At 47.3% G+C, this 24,626-nt stretch overlaps 1 protein-coding gene across 2 annotated transcripts in view; it reads right to left on the reverse strand.

Moving 5' to 3' along the window:
• Positions 1–23,093, reverse strand: part of LOC144146061 (caspase-3-like) — a 163,461-nt gene extending 140,368 nt beyond the window's left edge. For both annotated transcript variants that reach the window (XM_077677988.1, XM_077677987.1), the window contains exon 1: positions 22,820–23,093. In XM_077677988.1, coding sequence (XP_077534114.1) covers positions 22,820–22,981 — 162 coding nt within the window. In that variant the 5' untranslated portion in view covers positions 22,982–23,093. The remainder of the gene's footprint in view (positions 1–22,819) is intronic.
• Positions 23,094–24,626: the final 1,533 nt, after the last annotated feature.

The raw sequence follows: 24,626 nt of genomic DNA on the forward strand, positions 1-24,626 counted from the left end.
GCATTAAAAGTGGTGTCAGTATGATTCTAACGAGGCTGTCTATTGAATGAACCAAACTTGTGTTTTCTCTCTTCATGGCTCCTTTAAAGAAAAAGGAGGTATGACGATTGGCCACAAAAGTAGGAAAAGTGGACTATGCGCGGCCGCATGAAGAGGTGAGAGGCTCGAGGGGTGGAACACGGTTTGGGCGGCAGCAGAGACTCGGCGCTGACGAGTGGACGAGGACTGGGGGTGGACCCGCAGTTCCTGTGGTCCAGTGGTTCGAGGCGTGTGAGTCAGGGCCCGCAAACGCGTGCGGGGCCCGCAGACGTCCGGGCGTGACCCTGCAACTGGCTAAGGCTCAGAATCACGGCCCAGGGCAGAACCACCCCTGCAGACACCACGAAGAACGTGGTGCAGCTTCTGCTGTCTCGCTCGGGCAGAGCTGGCGACAGACGGCCAACGCTCAACCGTGACCGGGGCTGGCGACGACCCGCCATCCACTCCGCCAAACATCGACAACCGAGGCAGCTGTGAGAACGTTTCTTTCCCCTCAACTTGAACTCAAGTTAGGGATATTGAACTCGTGTATTTTTTTTCCCGGTTGTTCTTCACTATGGTACCGCTTTTCCGCTTTCTGGTAACGCCGTCAATATTTCCCTCTTGCCCTCTCGAGTCCCGTTCGTACGCGTCACATGCCTACAAGGCCAAACGAGTCCATCACAGGAGGCTATGATTGTGATGACCATAGGAGGCCAATACCTGTGCTACACGAGTTCTTGAAAGGACATTTCAGTCGAATGACCTTCAAAATTTCAAATGCCCTTCAAACTGGAAGTAGTTTCGCCGATCTACACGACAATTCTCAAAGGCAGTTGAAAGTTTCCGCATTCGCCCGCCATGTTTTGGTGTCGCCACTGCTGCCCTGTTTCGTTGTTCGCTGCTTCGTTGTTGCCCTGTTTCGTTGTTGAAATTTGAGAGTTAAAATGAGCAAAAAAAAAACAACAGTTACTAGCGATCGAATTGATAACCATCTACAAAAAATCGTGCCCAAAATATGCGCTGGCAACCAGATTTTTTTTTTTTTCCGCGGCGCCGGTGTTGAGAGTACCAAGTTACCTTGTGATCGTAGAGCGAGTGATAGGAAACAAAAACAAATGAGAAATTATGAAGATTGTACACTTTAAACCGCGATTTCTACTCGTAAATAATTGTTTTTGTAATTACGGCATGCAGAAACTGCTCCTGAGAGTACGACCATTCGCGATTCGAAGGCCTTTGAGAATTTCAAAGGTCAGATGTCGTTCTTCTTCGACTCAAATGGCATTTCAACCATGTCGTGTAGCAGCTCAAAGGTGTCAATTGTGTCAAATGACATTCGACTCAAAGGCCTTCGAAACGCTCGTGTAGCACGGGTATAAGTGCTGATGTTATGCTGACTTAGAAGACTCTGCGGGAGAGAGCTATAATTGGCATTCGAGAGCCCCTAATCTCCCTCTGGGTGCTCATTTGGCTCGAATGTCATTTGAGCCGAATGAATGGCATTTCAAAAGGAACTGTCTATGTTGCCGGCACTTCACCCCCATTGGCTAGGTAGAGTCATGTGACCAAACTGCCGGCGCACAGTACGGCCACGCTGAACGCTCTTCTTCGTGCAGGTTCCCTTTTCGCCGGAAAGCTGCAAGTTTTGCCCGCCCCCGCTTCGGTGTCAACTGAAGCAACAGTGATAGCCCAGCGGCGACCAAGGGGCGAGACTATCAGCCTGGCCATCACCTGCTGCATCGAGCCCTACGTCACAGCTTCATCGGATAGAAAAGGAGTGCTCCTTCGGCTGCCCCTCATTTGGCAGCAGCGGCGACGCACAGTACGGCCACGCTGAACGCTCTTCTTCGTGCAGGTCAGTCTATTGCCTAAAGGGATATTGTCATTAATGTAGTCGTCGCTGCTGCTGCCAAAAATTGTTGTTCTTTTGTTGGAACTGTTGCGTGTAATCACTGTTCAGGATGAGCAAAGACATTGCCAAGGTGAAAGAGGAAATGAAAGCTGAATTTGCTCGCCTTAAAGATGAAATGAAACAAGAGATGAAGGTATTTAAAGACTCTGTCGAAAGAGAACTACGCAACGATCTAAGAGAAATAAAAAACGAACACAAAGCAATCACTCAAAGCCTAGAGTTTGCCCACGCTTCAATCAAGGAGCTTCAACAGCAGTTAAAGAAAGAGCAAGAAAAGAATGTTGCACTTAACAACGAAAATAAAGCCCTCCAGAAATCGTACCACGACCTAGAAGGTAAAACGGAAGGACTGGAGAGCCGCGTTGTGCAGTCAGAGCAGTACTCGAGAAACAAGAACATTGAAATCCGAGGAGTTGTCGAGTGCGAGAACGAGAATACTTTTGCGGTCGTAGCAAAGATTGGCGAAGCTATCAAAGAGCCCATAACGAAGCTCGACGTTGAATGCTGTCACCGTGTACCGGTCCGGAACTCGGATAATGGCAACATTATTGTGCAGCTCAAGTCAAGGGAAAAGTGCAATGCGATACTACAGAAGGCTAAAAAAGCACGGCTCACAAATGATGCCTTGGAACTGCAAAACAGCGAGCCAATATACGTAAACGAACACCTCTGCCCAGCTCTTAAGAAACTGCTAGGCATGACCGTCAGCAGGAAACGAGAATATGCGTGGAAGTCGGCCTGGACATTCAATGGAAAAATTTTTGCGAAAAAGACGGACGACTCGCGCATGATACAGATTAATAACGAAAGGGACCTAGAAAAGATCTGCTGAAAAGAGCGCAGCAGATAGCGCACCAGACCAATTCTAAAATGCGCTATCTCGAACTTGCCTCGCCCTCTCAAGTTAAACAGTTTCAACCTTCCAATGCGTCTGCGTTACACTTCAACGCACGTTCTGTAAGAAACAAAGTTGATGAAATAGATCTATTCCTTCACCAGTTCAGTTTTAAATTTGACTTCATAATGGTATCAGAAACGTGGTGTCAAAATGATGTTGGCCTGCCTACCATAAGCGGATACCACCCTTTTTCCATGAACCGAACAAGTAAACGAGGCGGCGGTGTAGCACTTTACGCGATAAATTGTCGCCACTGTGAAGTAGTACCAGAGTTTTGCTCATTAATGCCGGATTACGAAATAATAACGGTAAAAACTGGCAATGAAATTATTTCAACAGTATATCGCCCCCCAACTGGAAACATTGAAAGGTTTTTGAATTTCTTTGACGGGCTTCTGGAATATGTTTCCCTCAACCGTTTTCTTCTTGTATGTGGAGGTGATTTTAATATCGACATTCTTAATGATAACAATTATTCACACGTATTTATTACGAGGCTTTTTTCGTCTGGCTTCATGAGCACCATAACCACGCCTACGCGTGTTACACCTTCGAGCTCGTCTTGTCTTGACCTGCTCATTACAAACTTTAATGCTGATATTTCAACGGCAGGAACAATTTCGTCAGACATTAGTGACCATTGCCCGGTGTTTATGATTTACCCTGGTACAAACAAAAGAAATACCAGCAATTCATTCACGTTTCAATTGGTTTCCGAGAACGGATTAGAATCATTTAAACAGGAAATAAGCACGTATGATTGGAGCTGCGTGATGCAGAAAAGGGATGTCAATGAAGCGTACGCAAGTTTTATCGAACCTTTCGTCCGCATTTATAGGAAACATTTTCCTTTCACTACCGTTAAACGCTCGAAAAGACTCAGGAAGCCCTGGATAACGCAAGAGCATAAAAAAGCTATAAAAGAAAAAAACCGCCTTTACCATACTTTCTTGAGGACACGTTCGCAGGAAAAATTGAAGGAATTTAAAGCAATTAGGAATAAACTTAATAGAACACTGAAGCAAGCCAAAGCAGTGTATTATAACAACCTCTTAACCAGTAATGGTAGAGTACGCCCTGATACAGTATGGAAGGTCATAAATACTATTCTTGGTCGAAATAAAGAAAGCCATTTTCTTCAAACGATAAACGTAAATGGCCATGAATTTCGCGGAACGTAACTTGCCGACTACTTCAATTCGCACTTTGTAAGCGCAGCGTTATCTGATGAGCAATATCATCAGGATCTAACCACGCTAAAACACAGTCCCATAAATAGCTTGGTCCTTGAACCGACTGACGAAACTGAAGTTTTTAAAACATTCAGGAGCTTAAACAACAGCAAAGCTTTAGACAAGGACGATATACAAATCAGACCAGTAAAGTATGTCCTCGAATCAATTGCTTCAGTATTGTCCTACATTTATAATTTAGCTCTTGAATCGGGCACGTTTCCCAATGATATGAAGGAAGCTAGAGTTCGTGTAATTCATAAAGGCGGTCATAAAAACGATAAGAATAACTATAGGCCGATATCTGTGCTTCCCACTTTTTCTAAAGGTTTAGAAAAAATTATCTCTTGCCGCGTAACCGATTTTCTTGATAAGAACCAAACACTCACTGCTTCGCAGTTCGGTTTTCGGAAGGGAAGATCTTCCGAAACCGCCCTTTCAGCACTTAAAGAGCGTATAGCCCAAAATATTGACTCTGGATTATTTTCGCTTGGCCTTTTTATCGATTTTACCAAAGCGTTCGATTGCCTTAATCACGATATCTTAATCAATAAACTTTCGTTTTACGGCATACGCGGAAGCCCCCTAAGTTTGATGACATCCTACCTAAAATATAGAACTCAATGCGTATGTATAGGGGATAAAAACTCATCGTCTCTCCCAGTGCAAAGCGGTGTACCACAGGGTAGTATACTGGGTCCGTTATTGTTTAATATCTATATTAATGATGTAGTGAATTGTGACCTCACTCCACACTACTATATATATGCAGATGACAGCACCCTGCTTTTTACGGGCAGTGACCCTGACTTCCTAGTGCTACAATGTAATAACACTTTGGAGAAATTACACAAATGGTCTAAGTCAAACTCTATTAAAATAAATCCACTAAAAACGAAGGCTATACTTTTCAGGCCTAAAAATAAGGGGTTCATCTTACATCAGAAAATATCACTCTGTGACAGGGACATTGAGCTTGTTGACGAACATAAAGTTCTTGGAGTTACACTTACTTGCAATCTGACTTGGAATAGTCATATACAATCTCTGTGTCGACGCCTGTCTGTCGCGGTGGCCGCATTATCTTGCAGTAGAGCATTGGTACCGGTTAATGTCAAAATTCAACTATACTATGCTCTATTTGCATCTCAGGCTAACTACTGCAGTCTCGTTTGGAGTTCGACTACAAAAAATAATATAGATAAAATCACTTGCTTCAGAAAGCAGCTTTACGCCATATAGCACGTGTTGACCGAATGGCTAGCACTCGAGAACTATTTCAAAAATATAATATCATTCGATTTGAAAACCACTATAACTACAGGTTGATGCACTGTTTCTTCTTTTCCCAATGTATTTTAAAAGATTTTTTAATACTGTTATCATCCCTACGGCCACACGATACAGCTGTCAACACTAGAGATCCTGAACCATGGTTCGTTCCCCGTTTTCGTACACAATACAAAATGCAATCATTAAAACACAACCTCCCTGCGCTACTTAATAAATATAAAAATGTAAGTATCGTTAGTCACAAGTGTTTACGCGAGTATTTTATTAACTTACCATGTGTACCTTAGTGTGTTTGTGTTATAAAATTTTATTGCTTGTGACGTTGCGTACTTATGACGCATGTATGTTGTATGTCCCTGTATAGAATTCTCAATGTATGAGTGTACATTGATTGTATGTACATTATTTAGGTCAGTGAGAATATCGGTATTTTTTGTGTTTGTTTCGTTACTTCGAGCGAGATGTAAGCGTACCGTAATTTATTTTCTTCTTCTTGTAAATTGTCAATGTTGGATTGTTGCCATTATGTACAAAGGCTCCTGGGCCCCTGTCAAGCTGCTCATTGCAGCTTTTAGCCCAGGAGACCATCCAGAGCTACACTTGTGTGTATCTGGTAAATAAAATTTGACTTGACTTGACTTGACTTGACTGCTATTGTGCCGGCAGCCGGCACAGTAGACGGCGTGGAAGTTTGCCGGCAGCTGACTCAGCAGAACGCGTGTTTGAGAGAAACAGCAATGCTTGCAGCAGGTATGGCAGTTATGATAATTTGTGGACAGACCGAAGGGGTGGCATTTATCGGGCCACACACCTGCAAAGCACTGCTGAGAATGTAGATGTCATTTATTTTTGGTACCGCCTTTTATCTTCCGTGATACACTGATTTTTTTTGTATCTTATTTATCTTGTGAGTGCCAAATAAAGTAATATTCTGTGTCAAATTTGTATTTGAAATACTTGTCTCTGTGGTGAGGATCTTTCCTTGGAGATGTTGAGTAACATACAAAATGGAAACCTCAAGGGAATTATGGGGCAGAACAAGGGTCGAGTGGTAGATTGCATGGGGTGGTATGTATACTCTATTCTATTCACTGTTGTGCATAGAAAGTGAATCCGGAGAGATGTCATGTCAGACTTCAACAATAAATGCCCCCTTAGTTCTGACTTTGCACTATGCACCACTGCCCCATTGATGGGTGAAAAAACAAATGGTGTAAATTTTCTCTTGGTTCCTGGATTTTTTTTTTTTTTTTTTTGCGGGCGTTGCGCTAGCTTTCTTGTCTTGATCTGTGCGACAGGGGTAAGTCAGAATACATGTTTGTTTGGCGGATCCTTGTAAATAATGCAAGAGTTTCAATCACCTACTATTACACTAGAATGGGACATCTATATTCTCAGCAGTGTTTTGCAGGCACAGGCATATAAGTGTGGCCCGATAAATGCCATAACTTCGGTCTGTCCACAAATTATCATAACTGCCATACCGGCTGCAAGCATTGCTGTTTCTCCAAACACGCAGTCTGCTGAGTCAGCTGCCGGCAAACTTCCACGCCGACTACTGTGCCGGCTGCCGGCACAATCGCAGTGATACACAAATACCGGCAGTTTGGTCACATGACTCGAGCTAGCCAATGGGGGTGAAGTGCCGGCTACAATCCACGCAACCTACATTGCCGGCTGCCGGCAACATAGTTCCATTTCAAAACCCAATGGAGCCACACAACATGGCATTTGAGTACTTTCGGTTCGAATGACGCTCGGATGCTAGTGTAGCAAGGTAATACATGAGAAAAGACCGCTATCGCCAAACACTGAATGTGATCAGCTTTGCCGCTAGACGTGGTGGTAAAGTCAGCGCTCGCGCACATGGATGTCTCGGCACCAGAAGTGCAGCGTCAGATGGCGCGGCGATGCATTTTGCCACGCGTTCACGTGCCCCAGTTTACATGTCAGCCTGCTGCGTGCGCGGCTATGACTAGCTATCCGGTTTTGCAGCACCGTCGCGCGACGAGGGAAGTCGGAGAGCGCTCTGCTCCGCCATCGCGAAGCGACGACCGGCTCATCGCTTTGCGACGTCGCGCGACAAGGCGAACCACCGCCAGTGGGAACGTGCCATAGGCACATTCGCACTGGCGATTCGCCTAGTCGCGCGCGAAAAGCGACGTCGCAAAGCGACGAGCCGGCCATCGCTTTTCGTCGCTTTGCGACGGCGGAGCACAAGGTCCTCCATGCATCGCTCTCGGTCCGAATGCCCTCGTCGCGCGACGGCCCCGCAAAACCCGATTCCCACTGGCGATGCGCCTCGTCGCGCGACGAAAAGCGACGTCGCAAAGCGACGAGCCAGCCGTCGCTTTTCGGAGTTTTGCGACGGCGGAGCCGATCGGCCCCGCAAAACCGGTAATCCAATCATGGGCGCGGAGTAGGCTGACGTAGCCGGAAACGAAACGTTTCTTTACATCCGGTATGCAAACGCTGCGGGCGGGGGGACGCTCTCTCCGGCCATCAACAGATCGAGGTCGTGACGACACAGCCAAAAGTCACGTGATAAAGACATTTTCGTCACTTCCTGGGCCGTGGTTCTTTTTTTGTTGTTTTTACTTTTATCACAAAGGCACTGCGCATCAACGTTACTGCGCACAGTCCGAGAAGCTATGCACTGCGGTAAGGTGTTTTTTTTATCACTATTGCGCAAGTGCGCCCTTCTGCAGCGGTGGGTTCGCTTTGGCGTTTTGTTTGATGCCCGCCCGAGTTCCTGTCAACGTAGCCGCTGTGGACAGTGCTTACACGATTGTCAAGTGTTGCGCCGAGCTGTTGGTTGATGAACGCGTCCTGCGCTGCCCAGGGGGCGCTGCGCAAGCGGCTTCCGGGCAGTACTTCCGGGTAGTACAAAGCAGCGTGGGTCCCATAGCATACCCATAGGATCCCGTGTTGACAGAAGCAAAATGAGCTCGACTGTCTCGATTATTTTGCGACGTGGTCACCAGCTCATCCCCGACGCGTCCGATCTATTTCAGCGATCAACTTGACATTAGGGGAAAAAGCTTTGCAGCGCTAAACACGTTTACAGCGCCGACGAAAATACCGTGACCGGGATGGCGTCTGCTACTCGCATGTTCACCGATCGATGGTCGTACAAAGTAAAATTTTAAGTGAAATTTCTAGTTTAAACGAATACTCTAGGTGACAAAGACTTCAGAAAAATAGCCGATCAAAAAAGAAGAGTGACGCAATCGGCGATGATCGCGCTTTAAAAAGCCAGCGAGTCCGGCGGACCGCAGGCTCGCCTGCTGCGGTGCGCCGCTCTTTTGCGTACCTGCACACTATGCGTGCACTTTCATTAAGCAGTGTTCGTTTGCGTCGCCGTTACGAATACATGGTGCTGCGTTAGCTTGCGTTTTGTTGCGTGTCTCAGTGGCAAAATGCCGCGACCGTCAGAAGCGTGAAATCTGTTTTGCGATTCCGAAATTAGTGGCCGTAAAACAAAGTGGTCGGGCGAACTAAGACGCCGCTCGCTTTCGTTGTTTGCTCTCATTTTACTTAATTATGCTCTTGCAGCATACATTCCCAGTTCGCACTTAATAGCCTAGAATGAGGGTCAGCAACGGCCGCGTTCCATGCAGCCGACACGGCGGAGGGCTGGACAGCAAATCGGGGGGGGGGGGGGGGGGGTAGGAGGAGGAGGAGGGGGTTTTGAATGCAAAGAGAAACAATTCAGCGAATTTCTAATAATATGTGACAATAATCTGGCGAAGTGTGAAGATGAGGGGGGGGGGGGGGGCAATTCAACTGGAGGACGCCAATTCTCTGTTCTTGTCTCGCTGTCTAACTCCATTTGAAGTCAAAACTGTCGTGTCGGCGTTCAGATTCGACGACCCCTCCACTAGAAAACCAACACAGTCAGTGATGATCGTATATAAATATTCGGGGCCCCGCACCGTGTATGCGGCTGCGTTATGTTATGGTGTACGTGTTATGTGATGTTATAGAAGTACACATCTCTGCAGGCAGCGGGCGTGTGATTTCGTGTGTGTTTTGCGTCCTTTAATAGCTATTTCTTAATTTCTTTATTTAATTGGCGCTATTGCCCCACCTAATCGCTAGTATACAGGTACCCTGCTGTTCGTAAATCGTGCGGCGTAAAACGTTACGAAAGAATAATTTAGTTTGCGAAAATACGAATCAAAATTTCCACTCGTTTCAAAGGCGGTGCCAGGCCAGCGGTGTCAGCTGAATCGGCTGCGCAATTCTTGCGTTCGCTTGCATGCTCCCGATGAAGCAACCTTTTGCAGTTACCTCAGGATGTAAGATGAGCAGCGTTCCGTGTTTATGCTACACGTGAACTTTCTTTTGTCGACCGCACGCAAGAAGAAAAAAACTGTAACTGTCAAACAGTTAAACCACCCGACCTGGCGATACTGTCCCACGCCGCGACCACCGCGACAGCTCGCTCAAAAGAAAGCCGCCAAATCGGCTTCTTTGAGCGGATATCATTTTGTTTAGCCTCTGCAGCTACTTTAAGGGCTATTTCGTACAGTATGCAGTCATTTAACCACGCCACAAAGCGCCACAACCAACTTTCACTCTGGCTTGTAATTGAAAACACATGGAGGGCGGCGAGGGTCGTCTGCTTTTGTACTACCCAGAGGCGTCGGCCGCTAGGGGCGCTGCATGTCGCCAAAACTCCAGCGCAGGAGGCCTATCTGCTGTAAGCGTGTTGTCATGTTGCCTGTTCGGCAGTCACTGACTCCACCGTAACTCCGTTGTAGTACCAGTACCAGGCCCATAAAAAGTTTGGATGACCGATATCGTACTGCACCAAAACAAAACAAAAAAGTGTCGCGGCAGGGCGGTGAACTCGAGCATTCGTGTGTGATAGATTCATCAGACCATGGGTACAGTCTTTGCCAGTAACGTTGTGAGAGGGGGGGTGTTGTGGGTTCGAACCTCCTCCGAAAGTTTTCCGGGCAGCGTTTAAGCGAGAATTCGTGTTCCCTTGGGCAAAACTCCTGCCTTCCGATAGCCCATAACCCCTTCTGAAAAAAAATTATGGCTACGGCCCTGGTCTTTGCTGATGCTTGCTTGCAACTGCGTGCTTTAATTTTTATTGGTCTAAACGAACAGGCACGTGCGGAAGCGAGCCAATCTTTGCTTTCCACAGCACGAAGTCCTAGCTAGGCTAGGTGCAGTGAGGTGCCAAAGACATTGTGGACACTGCGGACGAACGAAAAATGTTTTAATGTTGACTTCATGCGTTTCAGTACTTGGTTGGGGATTCTTCATCATCATCATCATCATCATCATCACCAGCCTATCTACGCCCACTGCAGGGCAAAGGCCTCTCCCAGTCTTCTCCAATTACCTCGGTCCTGTGCCAACCGTGACCAATTTATCCCCGCAAACTTCTTGATCTCATCTGCCCATCTAATTTTCTACCGCCCCCTGCAGCGCTTGCCTCCTCTACGGATCCACTCTGTTACCCTTAACGACCAGCGGTTATCTTGCCTTCGCATTACATGCCCTGCCCACGTCCATTTCTTCTTCTTAATTTCTACCAATATGTCTATAACACCAGTTTGCTCCCTGACCCACTCCGCTCTCTTCTTGTCCCTTAATGTTACACCTAGCATTTTCCGCTCCATTGCCCGCTGAGTCGTTCTCAATTTAAGTTGAACCCTCTTAGTCAGCCTCCAAGTTTCTGCCCCGTAGGTGAGTACCGGTAATATGCAGCTGTCGTACACTTTCTTCTTCAGCGACAATGGTATGAGTGCTTCATTTTAAATCACTCTCTTCCGTGAAGATTGCTGTACTAGCATTCATGCCTAGCACTTGAACTGAATGTCTTCATTGGCGAGAAGGAGAGGGCATGAGCAAGCAAGCTGAGTGGGTCACGTCTTACATATCTGTCATTGCAGCTATGTAGTTTTTTTCTGTTGTGTCCAACCAATGCACCCAAATAGCCAGTACATGGATTGTGTTTGGCGTCTGCATCCTACAAAACATTCCTCCATTTATGCATCGTATGTCATAAAATTCTTCCGTTAAATGCACACTCTACGGTGGCGGAGCTGCCAAAAAGCAGAGCAAACCGTTAGAAAGTTCACCTGGTGCCTTGCGAATTTCATCTGATTGATCGATTGTAGGGTTTAACGCGCCGACGCAACGTAGGCGATGAGGCACGCTGTAGTGGAGGGCTCCGGATTATTTTGACCACCTGGGGATCTGTAACGTGGGCCGAAATCTCGTACCCATGGACGTTTTTGCTTTTCGCCTCCATCAGAAAAGCGGCTGCCGCGGTCGGGAACCGAACCCGCGACCTCGTGCTGAGCAGCGTAACTCCTTAGCCACTGAGCCACCGCGGCGGGTGCGAATTTCATCTACGCCACTTGTGCGCATACTCATTCCTGAAAAGGGGGAATTATATCATAGCCATCCAAGTTCTTTCCAAACAGGATGTAGCTGCGAATTGCACCAGAACTTGCACTTTTCTTGAGCATGGTGTGGCATTGGACGAAGCTTATGCCTGAGGCCGTTCTCGCCTTTCGCAAAGATTGAAATTGCTTTACGAATGTTCAAACCTCTTAAGAGGAAATTTGAACAAACAGGAGGAACGAGCTGTAAAAATATGAGCTCTACATGAACAACCGACGAGAAAGGCAAGCAGCTGGTGTAGTCGTCCATTCTTTTCGTGCGCTGTTCGTGTAGCGCTCATATTTTTTATTTATTTTGTCAGTATCGTAGACCAACTCAACCAAAAACGCGTTTTGAAGAGAAAGGGGCACTTTAACTTGAAAATATTTGTTTCTATTAAAAGCTATTCCAATAAAACAGATTCAAAAACAGAATTTCATATTCTCGCACCACTGGTGTGGCTGGTCTCTACAAAAACTCTTATAAGAAATAAAACTAGGAGGGTTGCAGGCTTTTAGTTCAGGCATTTTTTTCCTACTTAAAGGGGCCCTGAAAGGCGTTTTGAGCACACTAAATTGACTAGCGCAATCGTTAGATTGGGTCGTCAACATCATCTGTGCCAAGTATTACTCTTTTACGCGCAGCGGAAAGCTCACACTTTTGTTGCAAAGTTTGTCGCTTTTTTCTCACCCTTCCCTTCGTGTTTTTGGACGCCGCCATCTTCACATGTCTACGTCATCGATTCCCAGATGTTCGTCATGAGCTAGACATCCTGCTATTGGGCGGCTTTTTCACGCACATCCGGCAAAGAGATGAGTCGTCTGCTCAGCGTCGGCTCGCCGGCTGATCTGCCTGCGGAGTGCTTGGACATGTTACGACAAACGAAACAAGTGTAAACAAACGCTTAACCGTTTGTATTGAATGCAACAGAGCCATAACACGACATGGATATTCTCTTACTTGAGTACGTTCCATAAAGAAAGCGCTGAAGCCCCGTGGCACTTCTTTCGTGCAATCGCAGAGAACGCCCTGAGCCGAATGCCCGGGTTTGACGCATACATTTTATTCAACTTCCAAACAATCCAGAGATGCGTTTCGAACGAACACAACGTCACAACATGCGTTGCAAGTCCGAACCGCGATTGACGGACGATGGTTTGCCTCCTCCTGCCCCTCGTAAATTCGGCACTCACCTCGCGCGCGGTTTGCGGGGACGAACAGCAAGTCACTTAACTCTGGCGCACAAGCCGAGATGGCTTTTAGCCACGCACACCGCACATACCCCATGCGAGGTTGAGTCGTACGCCGCTCGAGAAAGATAATCCAGACCATGGGAAGCACTATCCACCCGCAGAAGCACAACGTCGCATTTCATCGCGAAACAAAGGCGTCCACAACACACACACCATCGCCTCCTGTAATGCCAAACGCATCTCGCACTTCCAAATGGGAGTGAGTAGTATGCCTGCAGTGCCCGTATGCCGCGAGGTGGGGCCCCAAGCTGAACCGGGATCACGCAACCGTAACTGACTTCTTGAGCGGTTTGTGCCCTGTTGCCAGGGCAACCGATGTTTGATATTGTCAAAGAAATGGTGCTCGCTCTAGCGCTAGAAAGCTCAGAGGCGCGGCGGAGCATGTTTTGCCAACGTTGCCGCTTGCCACCACACGTCGCCCCAAGCTGAACTGGCGTTTTGTGCACGGATTCTGTATCGGTTTAAAATGTCTTTTTCACATGCCGCCGGCAGGAATTACCACCGCCACAAAATAAGGCCCGGCACCAGTGGGGCCACATCTGATACGGCGTTTTTTGGATAAACAGTGCGCTGTGCATCCAAGGGAGCCAGCGCACAATCCTCCCCGTGCGGCTGCGAGTTCGCCGCCGATAAAAAGTCACGTGCCGCCGATAGCAAAGTTCTGCAGCAACGTACACCGCGAAAGGGCAAGGCCAGGCCGCCGCACACATACGGCCAGATTTCTCGTTCGCTTTTCCAGCCTTGAGCGGAGTGCGGGATTCATGGTGTCAACAAAGCTTGCCCGTAGCAGACGGCAGTGTGAGCAGCGCAATAGCGGAAGTACGTCACCGCCGAGGAGCGCAGCATCATGGGAGGGAAGGCTCTCTCGCCGTCAACAGCGGAGAGTAAGTTGAAAGGAGGAGGAAACGCGGCGCGACGATAATGCGCGGTTTTTGATTTACGATTTCTCAGCTAATACTCATCGCTTTAACAAAATTCTTGCGGGAGGAGATAGCTAATACATTGCTTTATTTGGTTACATGTACATCCACGCATCAGCGGAAGGTATTTCAGGACCCCTTTAAGACCGCATTTGTTTAGTGGTAGCAAATATGATTTCATTTCATACCGAGTGCCTATAGCATGGCAGAAAAAAAAGGAAGCAGCAGCAGTAACTCGGACAAGCTGTTTTGATACCACAGAAGTGGCAGGCTTCATCCATCTTGCACAAGAACTGAACCGATGGCTGTTTAATAAGTGGATGCCCTTCCCTGGTTTACTTGGCTTCCTTTGCATTCTGGCTGCCTGTTTGTGGAATTTATCTATGCGTATTCTAATTCCTGTGTGGTGGTAGTGTTGTTCCTCACACAACAATATTGTAGTAATGATGTGCGCTGTCTGGCCTTTTGAATAAAGCCAAGGTGTAGGTTGCATACAAAGTAGGGTTGAGCTTTGGTTATAAGTTTTAATCCGATTAACTGGCTAGCTTTAATCTTAATTAATCAATTAATTGGTAGCATTGGCTTTAAAAGAAAAATGACCAAAAATATTTTAATGATATCCATACAATAATACTAATAATAAAATGCTTCTCCGCCCTATCAGTTTTAATCGCTGTCATCTCTGAGCATACTTGCATTGTTTTCTGTTGTAACGTCAGGCGGGTTATTTGAACACAAATATGGTCAACATGCACACAATTTCAATGCGGCACTCCTGTTTCGGTTTGCTCACATGACTTCAACCGATTAAAAAATTAATCGCAACTAAAGCATATATCGGAAAGCTGGTCGATCAATCGCCCACCCTTAATACGCAGTCCATTCAAAAGCACCACATAACATTCAACGAGCTGCAATTTGTGCCTTTCGTAATTTGCACTGGGAACAAAAATTAAAATTTGCCACAATATGCTGCAAACACCCAAAACACAGGAATGTAAAAGGGATCACCAGCACTTTCCTTTCAGTGGGTGTGTTGATAATAGCTGAATTGTTTTTGTACCACCTTCACCAGTTATAAGGGGACAGTGCATTCCCATTAGGTGAAGCAAAAGTCACTGAATGAAGATATTTACTTGCTTTAAAGGCACTGCATGCAGTTTTTGTTTCTCTTCTAATAAAGCCTTTGCACTTTATTGAGTATAGAAGCCACACCTCTATGCATGATAGTTTTGATATAGATACAGTGCTGTTACCTAACTCTGTGCTTGTGATGTCGGCTCAGAAAAAAATTCACTGAAACAAACATTAAAACCAATGTGTTCGGGGGCCCTGTTGCACCCAACACTGACTCTTTTTTTTTTTTCAGAATATTCGATTGCAATAAAAAGTTGTGCCCAAACAGCCTCGTATCTTTTCCAATTTCTTTTGTGCATTATACTACTCACTTTTTCTCCATAGATGTTAACTCTGGATGGCTCGTTGGTATCACTTGAAGCTTACAGCCTAATTATTAGGTGAAGCCATGTAGACTTTTAGTGCATGGTGTTCTGGATCTCTCATGTAACTGACCGATGTGAACTTTTGGGCGACTTCACACGTGTTAAGTGCAAAATTTGGATGAGAGTCAAAGAAGGATGACATGAACAAGTGCTATTTCCAACTAGGATTTATTGGTAAGATACATTCGCATATATACAGTAGAGCACTGCACGTGCCGGGCTCAGGCTCGACGTCACGGGCCAGGCTCGGGCTTGAATTCATAGGCCCGGCCGTTAATAGTTCCGACATGAAGTGTAGAAAAGAGCATAAAATTGAATATTCTGAATATACTTTTACGCGCTTCTTACTGTTAGTTGTAAGCATTGTTTTAAAAACGTGTTTTACTAGGGCTGATAGTCACTATACTCTAGCTTTAATTACATTTCATGTACTGCATCAAGATTTTATATTTTGGTGTACTGTATAGCATATCAAAGATACGGTTACAAGGAATGCCCTAGCGGGGAAGGAATTAATTAAGCCACCCTGTAGCTGTGCACCTATGTCTATGTACGTGTGTTTTAGATGTCGAACCAATCTAAATGCGGCTGCCGTGGCTGGAAATCAAACTTGCGTGCTAGAGAAGCGCCACCGCTTAACAACCACTCCAGGGAAAATATTTAAATGCACGCACATACTCGTGGATTCAAATGGAGAGCAAGAAATTTCATTAATACCAACTTGTGACCGAAACAACCACATGAAGTTGCCAAGAGTCTGGTCATCAAAGGTGAAGGTGATGGTGTCTCTCGTGTAAGAATACGAGCTATTATTACGCCCATGTGGCGTGAACTGCAGCGGTGTGAGCTAAACTACGTGTACTTTTAAAATCTTATTTTTTGCGTTACAATTCAGGGCGTGCTTGTACAGACTAGATGCTCTGTCTGATTTCCCGCTACGCAGACACTCGACCAAATATAATAAACAAATTTTCTTCAACGTCTAAGACCAGGCCTGGTCACACACACGTGGGCCCTCCCTAACCCCCCCCCCTCCCCCCCCCCCCACACACACACAAACACACACACACACACACACACACACACACACACACACAAAAAAAAACGTGCCCTGGCTGGGCAAGGGCTTGAGATGACGGGGCCAGGCCTGGGATTGAGACGACGGGCCCGGGCTAGCCTCACTTATGAATGCCCAGGCCCGGGCTCGGCGTTACGGTCCCGGGCTTCACAAAGCGGGCTCGGGTCGGGCTCGGGACTTCAAATCAGGCCCGTGCAGTGCTCTAATATACAGGAAAAATTTTGACACGAGGCAGAGGAGGATGACAGGAACAAGTGCAACAAAGTATTACTGCTAAAGTACAATCCTGTACATAGAAAAACCATGTGCACATCAGTAAAAAAAGTAAATTCCAGCACACAAAACAGTCATGCACAGGCACATAACTTTTGTGACACAGCTCATGCCCTGATATACAAAATATAACTGGAGATCGAAACGTTAGGCAAAATCCCCATTTTTTTCCCTGGAGTCCCTGTAAAGTTTATTCAACAAATAAGCAGAAACTACAGGAATCGAAAATTTAATCAACTGTTGATTGTGCCTATAAGGGCTTATTTTTAGATTCGTGCCTATATTGGCTTTTTGTTGCCCTAATGCCTTTTTAGGCTTGCCGAGTCCATTTTACGTAACGTGTTGCCCCAAAACATACCACCAGAATCCACTCTTTAGAACCTATGCCTGCTATCAATGTGTAAAGACATGAAAATTTATGACTTAGCGACTCATGTATGTGGATTTCAGTGGACAGAGTATTACATGTGTCCTGATCGAAAAAGTGTGAGGGCCACTCCAACTAGATGCCTTTGGAGAGAAACTTCCTCTCGGAAACAGTGCAAAGAAGGGAGCAGATGCATCGGCAACTTTGGGGGCAGAGATTTTTGGGTCTTAAGAAAGCAGAAGGACCTGAAGGCAGTAATTGGGCAAAGAGTCTGGTATGGCGAGGGGAAAATGTGGGTGGCAAAGTGGTTAGAAACGTTCAGGCTGTCTTTGCAATCACCGGATGGAAATATTGAATAGTGACCATGAATATGCTGGAAAACTCGAAGCATCTTCCTGTCCAGTGCTTTACTGCGCTGATTGAGCTAGTGTACACGTGTGTTCCTGCATTGAGCATTTGCAGTTTTGACAGCACAATGCACAGTTGAGAGTTCAAAGGCAATTGGAGTGACAATAGCATGAGTGCAGGTGACTATTGACATCTCGATGGGGAAGGCTCGCATAAATGACTCGTCCTTCTCTCAGTGGAATGGCTGCTTCTATGGGCAACCCAAAGTGAGTCTCAGAAATAGTATTCATGGGTGTAAAACGCCATGGGAAAAGGTGTTTTGGTCAGGGAAGGCTTGCCATAAAAATAAGAGTACAGCGCTATGACCACTCACAGCTGGATGAACTTCGCTTTGCTCTCATTTATAAAGTTTGTGACGATGCTGAGCTGGGTGTGTTCCTGCACTAAAGAAACAGAGAGACAATAAAATACCACGACACAACGCAAGGTACTAACCGCTATACGATCACGGCAGTCCTGGAGTACTTGAAGCCACTGGCCACAATACCTCGCAGCTGCAGACATAGCCAACACATCAGAACCATGGACCACCCTATCATTAACGGATCCTAAACCCGATCCCCAACCACAAAAACAGGTGGAAATCTGCAAAACAACACCAGAAACGGTCTTGCCACCCTAATACACTCAGCATCTACACTGACGCATCTAAAACAGAATCCAGCACAATTTCAGCGTGGCATATACCGGCATTTAACTTCAATAGCGTTCATTCCTTGCCACCAGATACCACCATTGAAGGGGCAGAACTAGAAAGTATCATCCTCTTACTTCGTCACATTGTTCATAACATATCATCTTTTTCCATGTACTCATACACATTCACACAGATAGTCGGGAAGCTTTCCTGGAATGTCGCCATCAACTATCATACAGCCTACGAGTTAAGAAGATCCAAGAACTCAAGAGCATCCTTCATCAACAGAATATCGACGTCACCATCACGTGGGTGCCCGGCCATGCCGGAATCCCCGGAAATGAGGCGGCCCTTTTGGCGGCACGTGCATTGTTCACAACCGTGCCCCAAGCCAGCTGGACGCCTTTGGACTGCGATTATGACCCTGACGAGCACCGGACCGCCATCAAACAACAATGGAAACACTTTCTCACCTCCCTGGTCAACCACACTCTCATTCCCAAGTCGTATTCTCGCTCTCAACAAGTCCGCCTCAGACAGCTAATGACAGTTACCAACCTTTCCCCTGCAAAACGACAAGAGTTTTTTTCATTCGTCACCTAATCAAGGCATGTGTATCCCCTGTGAAATTCCAGACACCACTGAACACATTATTCGGACATGCCCTCAATTTCAAACTGAAAGACAGGTTCTCCTAGACACCCTTCCCACTAACTTACGACCGAATTCGTTAAATGATCCCCTGCGTCCATCCTACCTACCTAATTTAGCGAAGGCAGTGTGGGGCACTCTCCTGCATTTCATATCCCGACCCACTATTTTTCCCTTGCTATTTCCCACCCATACCCGTCGTGAACCTTAACTTATCGCTACCCCTAAGGGGGTCTGATGCACTAACAAGAGACCCCTGGGTGTTTTTTCTACATTTCAATAAACGTTGAAAAAAAAAAACACGACACTGCAAATAGCTTATCTGTTAATATTCTCATCCTGTACCGTCATTAGGTGCAATTAGGCCAGGTAGGGTAGTTACAGCTGCAGGAGGTGCATATAAGAAAGGCTGATCACCACTGGCTGCCTGCGAGGTGCAGTTATCAAACTTTACATGCCTTCAGCTTCCCAGTGATTTACGATTTAAAGGTTGCTCTTTTCACCAGTCAGGCAATGTAAAATAGTATGTGAGGCAGTTGCATTTGGAAGCCCGCATCATATAGCTGCCTGCAAAAATTGCTGCCCGTGCAAGCATCGCACTCAGCCACCAAGAGCGCAGACATCAAGGGCGATATCAAGCTAAGTGCAATGGCTTGGCTAATCTCGCCTTTACCATAAAACAAATTGTCCGTTAGTGGGACTGACCTCTTCAGCTTCAGATTTCATTAAAGGTTTTCTCTCTCTCTCTCTCTCTCTCTCTGTCACCGTGGAATTCGTAGATATACCAGAACACAGTGAACTCGACCACGTCTCATTTGCTCATTTACCTGTCGCCGAAATAACAAGCCGAATGTGGTACGTCCAGCTTGGCACCCCAATGCACACAATCATTTCCACATCACTGAATTCGCTGCATCACAGCACGGCATATCCTCGCTTGGTGAACTCTTTTGCTGCATGTTGTTGCTGACGGCAACGTGACTTGTATACTTGTAGGATATGGGCGCGCTCAACTAGTGGTGTCACACTTCGTCCTAGATTCTTCAGGGAAAAGATCGGTGTTGTCGTGTTGTCGCCGTTTCACCTGCGAGGGCTCAAGGTGACGGCTTCATTCGTGAGCTGGAGAAGCGCCGAGGGAGACTTCGACGATACACTTCAACATATTACGCGAGTATCAACTACGTTGAAAGAAACCAACTCGGGCACAGAACAAATTCCCAGGGGCAAAATGACGCAATAACATAACAAAAAAGCAAACAAACGGCGAAGCGACCGTAGCGCACACACACAATGCCTTTGGCAATCGCCTTCGCATGCTTTGGCTGAAGCCTTGGGTGAAACTAAAGGAAGTGACGGCTACGTTGACAGAAACTCTATCATCAAACAAACGCCAAAACGAACCTACCGCTGCAGTTGGGCGTACTTGCGCAATAGTGATAAAAAACACCTTACCGCAGAGCATAGCTTTTTGATGCTACGCGATGAAAGTAAAAACAACAAAAAAGCCCACGGCTCAGGAAGTGACGAAAATGTCTTTATCACGTGACTTTTGGCTGTGACGTCACGACCTCGATCTGTTGATGGCCGGTCAGAGCGTCCCGCGGGCGGGCGGGCGAGGACGAGTCGCCGCCGCCACCACCGCTGGCTCGCTCGGCCAGGCGCTCGGCCCGCTATCGCTGTACTTGCTGGGTCAGGCCGGCAAGCAACTTCCCGTGTGCATCGGTTCTTTGGTCAGTGGCTTCAGCGTACGCGTGCACTAATCAACGAATAGCGTGGAACTCATCAGTGTGGAGAAGCGTGTATGGATTGTAAAAGAAAGTAATCATCGTATAGAGCTAGGTGGACAGCGAGACGGTAGGTTGACTCACAGCCTCTTCGTTCTATCGGTGACTGGTAAACACGCGTAGAGTTCGGTGGCGTCAGAACTTTGCGCCTGTGAAAAGAAGCGACATTTGTGGGCCGTGATGCGGGTGTTGTGGCATGAAAGCAAGCGTGTGCATTTCTTCGTGCAATAATATGTTGAAAACAGCCTTCTTGAGTTTGTTATTTTCTGCTCCTCCCGCAACCCGCAAATGTTTTCGGCATTGCTCCAGGTTAGTAGCATGTGTTTTAGTTTGATTTCTACCTGCTTTTGTCGCGTAACATCATTTTCTTTGACTGCGAATGGTTGACGCACCAACGAAGTCGTACAAGTCCGGAAGCAGCTGCGCTGAACGCAGTCGCATCATTGCTCATCGCAAGTGCGAACACCACCTCAAGGCCTCATCGCGCGACGCGCGCCGTCGCGCGACGAGGCAAATCGCCAGTGGGAATGTGCCTTTAGTAGGCTGACGTGGCCGGAAACGAAACGTTTCTTTACATCAGGCACGGCCGCTGGATGAGAGGCGCACTGACCTTGCGTGCGCCTCTCATCCAGCGGCCGTGCATCAGGTATGCAAACGCTGCGGGCGGGCGGGCGAGGACGAGCCGCCGCTGCCGCCGCCACCGCCGCTGGCTCGCTCGGCCAGGCGCTTGGTCCGCTATCGCTGTACCCGCCGGGTCGGGCCGGCAAACAACTTCCCGAGTGCGTCGGTTCTTTGGTCAGTGGCTTCAGCGTACACGTGCACTAATCAACGAATAGCGTGGAACTCAGTGTGGAGAAGCGTGTATGGATTGTAAAAGCAAGTAATCATCATATAGAACTTAGGTGGACAGCGAGACGGTAGGTTGACTTGCAGCCTCTTTGTTCTATCGGCGACTGGTAAACATGCGTAGAGTTCGGAGGCGTCAGAACTTTGCGCCTGTGAAAAGAAGCGACATTTGTGGCGTGAAAGCAAGCGTGTGCATTTCTTCGTGCAATAATATGTTGAAAAGAGCCTTCTTGAGTTTGTTATTTTCTGCTCCTCCCACAACCCGCAAATGCTTTCGGCATTGCTCCAGGTTAGTAGCATGTGTTTTAGTTTGATTTCTACCTGCTTTTGTCGCGTAACATCATTTTGGTTGACTGCGAATGGTTGACGCACCAACGAGGTCGTACAAGTCGGGAAGCAGCTGCGCTGAACGCAGTCGCATCATCGCTCATCGCAAGTGCGAACACCACCTCAAGGCCTCATCGCGCGACGCGCGCCGTCGAGCGACGAGGCAAATCGCCAGTGGGAATGTGCATTACACCCGGCAATGCAAAAGGCGGCGGGCGAGCCGCCGCCGCTGGGTCTGCTTGGCCCGCTACCGCAAGACCCGTCGAGTCGGGCCGGCAAACAACTTCCCGTACACTTCGGTACTTTGGTCAGAGGCTACAGCGTACGCGTGCACTAATCAACGAACAGCGAGGAACTCATCAGTGTGGAGAAACGTGTATGAAATGTAAAAGCAAGTAATCATCGTATATAGCTATGTGGATAGCGGGATGGTAGGTTGACATGCAACCTTTTCGTACTTCCATCGGCAAGGGGTAAACAGGCGTAGAGTTCGGAGGCGTCAGGACTTTGCGCCTGTGAAAAGAAGCGACATTCTTGGCCCGTGGTGCGAGTGTTGTGGCGTGAAAGCAAGCGTGTGTATCTCTTCGTGCAATAATATGTTGAAAAGATCCTCGAGTTATTTTCTGCTCCTCCCGCAACCCGCAATGCTTTCGGCATTGTTCAGGTTTGTTCCTGTTCTTGTTTGACTGCGAAAGGTTGAAGCTCCAAGCAAGTCGTACAAAACAGCTCCGCTAAACGCAGTCGCATCGTCGCTCATCAAATCGCCAGTGCACGTGCCCTTATTTTGCCCCCGGGTGTACATAAGGAAAAATGACAAACGTGCCCAACCACGCAGACAATTAAGCAACACAATGGCCTCTCAAGAACGACGGCAGCCGACCGCCAAAACGTGTAGTCATGAGCTTCGAAACCGCTTCCCGCTTCGTTATGTGAGACCCCCGGTTACGTTCGTGCACCTGCAAACGGCCGAACGGAGACTGCTAGGTAGTCGCGGCAAGCGATATCTCACCCGAATATCGTCGATCATTGCCTCCGTCACAGCACCACTGTCTCGCAAACTCGTTGCTAAGCGGTCGAAGTCGATGTTCTCCGCCAGTCCGTTAACAAACTTTGGATCCTCGAACTTCCTGCGGTCCTCATAGTCTATTTCTTGCGCAAGCGAATTTCCCATCTCACAAAGCGGAGTATTAAACAGCTACAGCAAAACGGTATGAAAACGGCGTGGTGTCAGTGGGTGTCACCACCATGGAGGTCACACCCGACATTCAGTGACGGTTGACGAGCCCTACTGCGCATGCGCCAACTAGACATAAAAAAAAAAACAAAGAAAGCGACTTTTTTTTTCCCGGATGTGACGTCATGGTTTTAAAAAATGGCAGCTGTTGTACGGTTATCTCGCTGCGATCTTCTCGCTACAGTCAGTGCCTCTGCACGTGTTTCCGTCTCCAAAACGCTGTAACGCCAAAACTTCCGGTGACGTCACACAAAAATAAAAAACAAAAAACAAATACGCAGAAGCCGTCTATGCATTAAGTAGTGGGGACATTTTTTTTACATGAACTGGTGCAAGTTAGTGCAGTGTCGTGCAGACCAGTGTCGAGTGCTACGGGGGTTTTCAATTAGTAAAAAAATGAACATATGCTGCACTGCTTGCACCGGTGTAACCAGTTCATGTAAAAAAAATGTCCCCAGTAATAAGGATAATCATAAAAAGTAAAAATATTGCTGCGCGTGTAAGCATTTGCATCGAAACGTTTCACGCATTAACGAAAGTGGGGCGGATGCGCCACGAGCGCCTACTAGTGGTACAAAGCACCCGTTAAAAAAAAAAAAAGAAACAATGGCGTTTTCTGATGTGTGCGCATGGAGGAAAAAAAAGTTCCTCCATGTGTGTGCGATTTGTCCACGAAGTTTGTGTAGGAACTGTTACGAATGTAGTGCATCATAAGGCTCTAAAGTCGTCTGCGCCGTGTGTGTCTTGCCAAGTCGTCATTTGTACGTGAGGAAGTCGTGGTGGGCTGTTTTTACTCGGAGCGTCGTCACCTATCTCCTGCCGAGAACGTCCTGGCTTCATTTGTTGCTGGTGTGTTGTGTGTCTGTGTAAAATCTCCCTGATGGAATTTGAGTGGCTCTGTTCTACGACAGGTTCACCTGGCATCCACAACTGGGAAGCTACCATCATGGTACAAGGACAACCGTTGAAATTTAAAATAGACACGGGCGCAGATGAAACTGTACTCTCTCCAGAAGCCTTCCAACGACTTCAACATCGCCCCACTTTGGCCAAGTCTCAACGGAAGCTCCACGGGCCAGATGGACGGTCGTTGTCTGTACGAGGAGTAGCACGACTGCAACTAGCGTTCCGAGATCAACAGACCACCGAAGATGTCTACGTTCTCGAGGAAGTGCGCTGCCCTCTCCTCGGCAAGCCAGCAATTGAAAAACTCCAGCTGATCACCTGCCTCAACTATGTCAGCCACACGGTCAACCCTAAAAAGGAGTTTCCGTCACTTTTCACTGGCCTAGGCACTCTACCAGGGAAGTACGTCATTCGCCTTCAAGATGGAGCGACACCGTTTGCACTGTGCTCACCCCGACGCATTCCCATTCCCGTTTATGAGAAGACAAAAAAGGAACTGGAACGAATGGAACAAACAGGCGTCATTTCTCGAGCAGATGAGCCAACACAGTGGTGCGCTCCAATGGTGCCGGTGGTGAAGCCCACAGGAGCCATACGTGTGTGTGTGGACTTCACAGAGCTCAACCGGTTTGTGCTAAGGGAATGGCACCCGATTCCTTCGGTTGAGCACACTTTA

Source organism: Haemaphysalis longicornis, unplaced genomic scaffold (genome assembly GCF_048455015.1).
Source record: "Haemaphysalis longicornis isolate Haplotype H1 unplaced genomic scaffold, Haemaphysalis longicornis Haplotype H1 scaffold_7, whole genome shotgun sequence".
Taxonomy (NCBI): domain Eukaryota; kingdom Metazoa; phylum Arthropoda; class Arachnida; order Ixodida; family Ixodidae; genus Haemaphysalis; species Haemaphysalis longicornis.